The sequence below is a fragment of the Poecile atricapillus genome, chromosome Z (genome assembly GCF_030490865.1).
Source record: "Poecile atricapillus isolate bPoeAtr1 chromosome Z, bPoeAtr1.hap1, whole genome shotgun sequence".
NCBI classification, from domain to species: Eukaryota; Metazoa; Chordata; class Aves; order Passeriformes; family Paridae; genus Poecile; species Poecile atricapillus.
The window spans coordinates 125,524,783-125,533,347 of record NC_081289.1 but is presented as its reverse complement, the minus strand read 5'-3'; the positions used below and the strand labels follow the sequence as shown (position 1 = coordinate 125,533,347).

Here is an 8,565-nt window from a genome sequence, read left to right as displayed (position 1 = left end):
AGCCAATCACAGTGGGGATGCCAAGAGGTAAGAACAAGGTACAAGTTAAAACAGGCTACAGACAACACCTTTATCTTACATCATTGTCATTGCTCCTGGGTGTACATAACCTATGGCTGAGCAGTGGGTGTAAATAGCTCTGAAATGTGAAAGTCAATTTGAAAGAAAAATTTTCTGCTTAATAGCAAAAGATGCTTCAAGTGCCTTTTGGTACAAATAATAAAAAAGGATGTTATTACAATAGGAGGAAATACTGACCTCTGCTTGTGCTGGCTAGCATTTTCAACATGACTCCTGTACCTTTTTCAATTTCTTCCAGTTTGGTTTTTTGCAAGAAATGTTTTGGGTTTTTTAAAGAAATAACTCACTATATTAAGCAGTTCTGTGAAGTTTTCAGAATCTATTTGGATGGCCATGTGCATCCGATTTTTTTTTGGGGGGGGAGGGAGGGGTGTATTTGTAGGGTTCTGGGTTTGGGTTGAGTTGGGTTGGGTTAGGTTGGGATTTTGTTGCCTGATCAAATTTTTTTCAGGTTTAGTAATTTTTAAAATATTTTATAATCCATCTGTCTCCTATCCCTCATCTTCATTCTACTGGACAATAGAAAATAACTTGGGACAGACATTTGCAAGGCTGGAACTTGCAAATAGAGTTCTCTGTGTGCTTGAGCATTTTTTAGTCAAGAGGGATAAGTGAATCTTGCATCACTCACTGCCCAAAGTCAAGAAACTACCCCATTACATTATATAGTTCAGAGTAAATTCTGGCTGTGGAAAGGATTATTCACCAAAAGTTTTTTGTTTATAGTCCAACAGAAGATATTTCATGCTGTGGAATTGCCCCTGAAGTCACACTGGTTACTCGACAGAACACAAGCTCAGCTGTGGGCAGCATGGTAAATTGAGGCTCATAGCAGCATATACCCAAACAGGGAGACTTGGACTGAGATCCAAAAATACAGAAGACACTGTTGTTCCCAAAACTCTGAGGCATGTGATCATTTCTAGATTTCTAGATATCTAAATATTCTAGATAGATAACAGGACTGTTACAGCCATTTTGGGTGTTCTTCAGCCATATATAAAGGGGTCATCATAGTCACCATCAGTGCTAAAACTGAATCTGTTAAAATTGGGCAGCTGTAAAACAGAAATTCACTTGCATCATAATTTTGTTTCTTCTCTCTGGGGATGAATCACTTTTCTATGTGTTTTAGTGCAATATTCACAAGGTTGTCCTGAAAAATGTTTAAAACTGGATCCTAGAGACCAGATTTTTTAACTGTGAGGATATTTAGGGACATTGGTTTGAGGGGTTTTGTTGTTTTTACCAGGTATGTTTCTGTCAGGATCGGACTGAGTGGGGAAAGAAAAGCATATCAAGAATTTTATGTTGAAAATTTCTATTTAAACAGACAAAATTTTATGGTCTCAAAATCTATTTTGCAGTTTGGATGAAACCACCTTAAGTCTACGCACCTTTTCCTTATACCTATGTGTGTTCATCCTTCTAGTCCCAACCATAAATACTGTTGGCCAGTGTAAGTATACTTTAATTGCTCTGCCAGCACTTCTTGTCAGATGTGTGATTCAGCCCCAAATTCAGCCTCAACTGGAGCCAAAGAACAGAGAAAATTTAGAGTTATGAAACCCTCTTCTTGTTTCACAGCAGTCTAAAGAGGCATTTTTAAAGGAAGATAAGCCTTTATATCTGTACTCATTTTAGATATTCATAACCGACTGAAGTTAAAACTAATTTTTCTATGGCTCTGTTTAAAATATAAAATCTTTTGCTTGCTATTTGGATTTTTATTTATTCATTGCTTGAACTTCCATAGGACCTTTAAAACTGAAATGAACCTGTCTAAACTGCGAGAACGTTGCTTGGTAGTGGACCAAATACTGCAGCTAACCACAAATATTGATTTAATGCAAAATGGATTTCTCTCTTAAAAAAACACTAGGTTGGTTAGTTGGTTTTTAGGGATTTGATTTTATTTGGTTTCTCTTAAACTGTAGTGGAAATCAAATTAAGAATTTGAAAATCGCAGTACAGAAACAAAAAACTCCATTTTTTAAAGTAGATAGTTTCCTCCACATTATGGAATTTATTGCAAAGGAGGAAAAGAAAAAAAAAAAAAAAAAAAAAAGGCAACAGAAGGAATGAGAAACTTAAAACTGTTCAGAGAAACAGTCCCACGGAGGTCTGGGCTGGTTCCTCCATCGTGGCTGGAGCAGCGCCGCGAGGTCGGGAGCGATGGGGAAGCGGTGGAGCCGCCCATGGCACCGTGGCTGCCTCCCCGGCGTTAGAGTCTCCGGGGTCCGGCCCGTGTGGCCATGCCACGGTCCGGAGAGCGGCCGAGGTGAGAGGCTGGTGGCGGACCCGCTGCCCCGGGGAGGGTGCGGGGCCGCTCCGCCGCGTCCTGTCCTCGGAAGACGCCCGGGGAAACAGGGGCAGAGGTGGGCAGGAAACGGCGCGTTCCGCCTGCTGGTGCCAGTCGAAGGCAGTTCTGCTTCCAGGCTCCGGGACTCCCAAGAAGGTGCCGGCTCGCCTGGAGCCCGACTGCCCTCGGCACGCGTTCGGGGGAGCCCTCGTACCCCGCCATCCGCAGCCCTGCAGCGCGGGCGCGCCGAGGGGATACAGCGAGCACAGAAAGGGGCACCCCTCTGGTCGCCCTGTCGCATCCGCCCTGCTTCCAGAGCTCTCGGCCAAGTCGAGCGGCCCCGTCCCGTCCCGTCCCACCCCGAAGTCAGGAGCCAGTCCCCCCAGAGCAGCGGGGACCCCGCGCGGTTTATCGTGCGGGACCGGGGGGCGGACACGCTGTCCCAGCTGACACATTGCCGCGAAGTTTACAGGAAGGTTTAAAAAGAAAAAAAAAATTGCGAAAAGGCAAATCGTGCAGAAGCCGATGTGGAGTCGGCAGGATCCAAGGAAGGAGGCACTGAGAGAAGCAAACCCCTCCTTTGCTGGACACAGCAGCAATCCCCACACACCGCCGGCGCTTACGGGCCCTCGTTGCCCCGGGGTGCCCGGCAGCTCTGCCCAGGCCCACCCGCCGAGCGGGGTAATCCCAAAGTCACCGGGCACCTGAGCCCCCAGGAGCAGTTTCGTGTCTAATCGCTCTAGGCTAACTCCTCTGACACTCCGACACTTAAGAGAACATCTAGGACACGCGTGGTTAGGAGTGATCAAAGAAGAGATAAGATCAAAGATCACTTTAATTGCGAAAATGAGGCCAAATAAGATTTTCAGAAAACCAGCTACATATCGGAGGTTGTCAAAAGCACTATTTTCGTTTAATGTAAGCGGTTGAAATTCAGAAATTACTGGACACTTACATTTACGTGACACACATGTTTCACATTCCCTTTTACTTACAAGCAACACAGATTACACAAAAATAAACAGGAAAAATATATATATATATATATATATTTGGTCAAGCATTCATTCCAGGCAACCCGTCGCAGGGGTAAGCGGCAGCCGGCCCAGTGCCGATATCCGGCCCGGCGCCTTTCCCTCCTCCCCGGGCCGAAAGCGGCCCCAGGTCCCGGCCGCAGCCGGAGGGAGAGGCATGGGCACGGCAGTGCAGGGGCAGGTCGGGCAGAGGGGCTTTGCGGAGGGCAACGCAGTCCTGCCCCAACCCCGGGCTAGGCGGGGAAGGGGAAGTACACCGCGTTTCCCAGGACCATAGCAGCTGGGCTAGCGGCAGAGGGGGGACCCTTTGCGGGCGGAAGCTTACAGATCCGCCCCGGGGACTGTCGAGGTCAAGCAAGGAGAACCCTCAGGACACTGCCTACTTCTGGCCGTGGTTCTCAGATTGCGAGGAAGGTCGTGCTTACCCCTGCCGGGGATCGCCCGGAGGAGGAGAGAGCCTGTCCCTTCCCAGTCTGCGACGAGACGCTGTTTTCCCCACCTGCGACTGCCGCTGGCTGATGCTCTCGGCCCCTCCCCTACTGCCACGGAGCACATGGCAATGTTTTGGTTGATCGGTTTGGATCGTTTTGTTGTTGTTTGTCTTTCTTTCTCTTTTTTTTTTTTTTTTCCCCCCCGAGCAAAATGTGCCGCAGCTGACTGCCTCCAAAGCAACCGCAATGTCTCAGGAGAAACTTTCAAGCGGCTTAAGGAAGAGATGAAAAAAAGTGGAAAAAAAAAAAAAAAAAAGAAAGAAAGGCTACTGCTTAAACTCCCTGTACCGTTGCGTGCGCGGTGCATTTAGGGACAGTCGCACGGCGCCAAGCCTTTCCTTGCTTGGGAAACACTCGGTCAAAGGCATTTAAAAAAAAAATAATCCCCATAAATCTCCATATATAATGAGGCGTGCGGTTGGGGTTTTAAGTCCCATTATTTCCCTGTGTTGTAACAAAGGGAACCCCGGTGAACTGGCAGGTCCTAGCATACCAAAAGAGCTGTCAGGCACACGTAACGCAGACGTGGACGTTGCTGTAAGTACTTTGCAAGATTACCAAACACAGGCGGTTTTCCCCCAAGAACATCCACTTGAGGGTTTCACAAACAGCGAAGAAACGCGCCCAAAGCTCGTTCCTCCCCTCGAGGAGTCGCCTTCAGCCTCCATACTCACACCTCCAGACCGAGGTCGGACTCAGTCCACTGCCGTCGCCTCGTAAATCCAAGAATAATCCCCGACACGGCGGTTTCCTGCATAGGGCGGTTTTGTTTTACCGATGCTACTCGGGCAGACACTGTGGTTTACAGCCACCACAAGCAACGACCTGCAAACCCTAAGTCTACCCAGAATGATGGAGAGTGGGAGGGAGGCGGGAGCGCCGGCGCCCGGCAGCGGAGGCCGGGAGAGACGAGGGCAGACGCGGAGCCCTCCCGGGACGGGCATCTCCCGTCGTTCCCGGCGGAGCGCTGCCGTGACCCGCAGGGCTTGTCCGGGGGGCATAAAGCGAGTGACTCGGGCGCGCTGCGCGGAGCGGGGGTGCCGGAGTCCCCCGCTCTTCGGACGGCGCTGTGCAGGGGCAGGGCAGGGGCACACTGCGGCTCGGGGCAGGCGGGTGGAGGAAGTAACAGGATCCCATTTGCCCCGTCCCGGAGTGGTGGGCTTCACTGCCGACAAAATTTGCACTTGATAATTTTTTTAAAAGCACTTTGGAAGTCTTTGTTGAAATAGGCATAGATAATGGGGTTGAGAAGGGAGTTGGAGTAGCCCAACCAGTTGATGACTGCCCCCAGCCACTCGGGCATGTAGCACTTACTGTCACAAAAGGGCAGGACCAGGGCCACGATGAAGAACGGCAGCCAGCAGAGGATAAAGGTGCCCATAATGATGCCCAGGGTCTTCACAGTCTTCCTCTCCCGGGACAGAGCCATTCTCCGTTTGGCTTCCGTGTTCTTCTCGTTGCGCCTCTCGAAAGAGGGCGGCGGTGGGGAGCCGCACGCCTCGCTGGGCAGCGGCAGGTGAGTCTTGGAGGAACTGTTGCAGTGCTGGACCTCGATGATCTCCAGGGCGGTCCCGTCCTGGCCCTGCCGCACCGCGCCGTTGACACAAGCACCGGGCTTGGGCTCTACAGTCCGCCGCCAGCCCTTGCCGGGCTCCCCGTTGCCCTTCTTCACGGTGGCGGGAGAGAGAGTGAGGCAGGTGTCAGCGATTTTTTTCTTCTCTGCTTTCTTTACTGTCTTGCGGATCCTAAAGCGTGCCGCCTTGAAGATGCGACCGTAGAGCACCAGCATGAGAAGAAGCGGAATGTAGAAGGCGCCGAAGGTGGAGTAGATGGTGTACCCGTGGTCCTTGCTGATGGTGCAGGCGTCGGGGTTCGAGCGGTCCTCCGGCGTCCTCCAGCCCAGCATGGGCGGGATGGATATCAAGAAGCCGATAAGCCAGGTCAGGCTGATGAGCACGGCCGCCCGCCGGGGAGTTCGCTTGTTAACATAGTCAATGGGGTCCGTGATGGCCCAGTACCTGTCCAAGGCGATGGCGCACAGGTGCAGGATAGAAGAGGTGCAGCAAAGCACGTCCAGAGAGATGAAGATGTCGCAGGTGACCTGGCCCAGCGTCCACTTGTTCAGCACCTGGTAGAGGGCCGCCATGGGCAGCACCAGCACGGACACCATGAGGTCGGTGACGGCCAGCGAGCCGATCAAATAGTTGGCCACGGTTTGCAGGGAGCGCTCCAGGGCGATGGCTGCGATCACGCAGGCGTTGCCACTCACGGCGCACAGGATAAGCGTGCCCAGGAGCAGAGAGGTGAGCACCTGGTAGCCCAGGGTCACCTCGGCGAGGCCGGGGCCGCTTGTCCCCTCGGGGGAGCGCGCTGGGGAGGTAGTGTTGTTGGTCACATCCATGCCGGGTGGGGGGATGGGGGGGGGGGTCGCTTCAGGAGACAGACATGGGAAGAGATGCCGGTCACTTGTGCGCTCCCCTGGCAGGAGGCATCGGCGCCCCGTGCGGTTTGGCCACGCCGGGCACCCCCCTCTCCACCACCCCTCCCTCCCCTATATAGCGCGGCGGGAGGCGGCCGAAGCTCGGAGGACGGCGGCTGGCGGAGCCGCCCCGCGCCCGCCCATCCCCGCCGCCTCTGCCCAGCGCGCAGCCCCGCGCGGTGGGGGCGGCCCTCCTGCCGCCGCTTGCCGAGATTCTGCCCCTCGCTCTGCCGCTCTCCCGCGCCGCTCCCCCTTGCTCTGCCTCTCCGCGCTCCCCTAGCGCTCTCCCTCCCCTCCCTCCTTCCTCACTCTCGCCCCTCCCCGTCCACCCCCTCCCCCCCGCTTCCGCGGTGGTCTCGCTGGGTCGCCATCGTCGGGTGGGGGCAGATATCATTCCCCTTCGCCCCCTCCCGTTTGGAGGGACATCGCAGATAAATTCTCCACGACTCCCCCTCGTATCCCCCGCCCTATTACAAATTGTTCCTCAGCTCCGCGCCCGGCAGCCGTGACTCCGGGCTACCCCTCAGGACGAGCGCCGGGCGGAGGGGAGAGGAGGGAAGGCCAGAGGGCATTCCGTGAGCAGGCACTGCAGCTGCGGCGGGGGCAGCGCACGCCCGGGCTGCCCGGAGCTGGGGTGCCGAGCGGGCGGCGCTGGAGGCGCCGATCGCCACCTGCAGGCAGGCGCTGGCCGCCCGAGGGCGCGGGGCTCGGCCGGGCTCCGCCGGGACGGGACAGGCCTGGCCGTACGGCTCGATCTTTCCCCTGCCCGGGAGCCGCAGCGAGATGCCGGGGGTGCCCGGAGGGCGGCGCCGGCCGTGCCCGGGCAGGGAAGCGGGAGCGCGGGAGGCAGCGCTCGTGTGTGTCTCGGGAGGGATCCCTGTATAGCCCGACAGCCGCTGCCTAGCGCGGTAGCGATGAAAGCCGAGCTGGTGATGATTCATGCCCCCGGCCCAGCGCCCTGCCGGCGCGGCTGCCCGCCTGCCCGCTCGGTTCTCGGTAGAGCAGCAACATTGCTCCCCGGCCCTCCGACGGGTGAATTACAGTACAGCACACTAGAGAAATGACTGTCCTCTCGCGACAATAACAACAGTGACAGCAACAAAAAGAAGTGGCAAAAATGACAAGACAAAAAGCGTGGTAGGTTGTAGTTCAGTCCGATAGGAGTGGAAAGGCTGTGTCTGAAAGAGAAATGAGAAACATATTACTGAGAACAATCTTAAATAAGAGAGTGTCAGATTGGCACATCATATGCGAATCAGTTATTATACAGTAAGTAGAATTAACAGTCACAAACCTGGGAAGAATTTGTCCTTAAAAAAATAAAATTAAAAAAAAAATATGCTGTTTATAGGCTTAACTGTCCACAAAAGGCAAACAAAAGTTCTCCAACACAACCCTTTCACACGTTTTCGACTATCTTGCCGCTCAGTATTTTTAGTGATGTGAGATCTTTCATTCTGCTGTGTAATTCTGCCATGTAAGCTCAGTAAATGCAAAAAGCCAAACAAGTAATTGCTTAATAGGAAGATTTTCTGATTGTAACTCAATCAAACTTGAGATGAGGTTCACAGAGTTTTGCACACACTCAGGTTTCCTTCATCTTCTCTCAGTCAACACTTCAAGTTGAATTTACAGCTTCAAAGCACTTGGACAGATTCCGGCCAGTTCCTTTTTACGAGAGGTCGAGACTGCATTTCTCTGCCCCTAGGCTTGCGATCCCCTCTGTAAATCATCAAAGCATAGAGATTAGCTGGATTAGTAAATCAGAGCTGCACCCTTGCATGCCTGTTGCCTTAGCCGATCGCCCTAACATTTTCAAGACCCGTGTTCTACTGAATGAAGACTTAACACTGTTGAGACACACACGAAATGTAATAGATATCTATTACACATAAATACACATATTTTCTTTATAATGTCTCCTCAAGTGCATGGCATGGTTTCACTTCCGTGAAATCAAAGTTTGTGCTTTTTGCTGTTTAGTATCAGCCTGATTTTTAATTAATTAATTAATTAATTAATTAATAAAAAAGAAATGTGAGTCTGAGAGGCAGGGAAATTTTTCCCAGCTTTCTTGAATGGTCGTGTACAAGTCATTAGCCTAATTAGATTATCTTGAAATTAGCGTTTCAAAGCAACAGAGGATGGGGGCTCTGACACGGCCAAGTGAAGTCAATC

At 52.5% G+C, this 8,565-nt stretch overlaps 1 protein-coding gene across 1 annotated transcript; it reads right to left on the bottom strand.

Moving 5' to 3' along the window:
• Positions 1-5,065: 5,065 nt before the first annotated feature.
• Positions 5,066-6,375, bottom strand: HTR1A (5-hydroxytryptamine receptor 1A). Its single transcript, XM_058826624.1, has one exon. The coding sequence runs from the start codon at positions 6,307-6,309 to the stop codon at positions 5,071-5,073; it is 1,239 nt and encodes a 412-aa protein (XP_058682607.1). The 5' UTR covers positions 6,310-6,375; the 3' UTR covers positions 5,066-5,070.
• Positions 6,376-8,565: the final 2,190 nt, after the last annotated feature.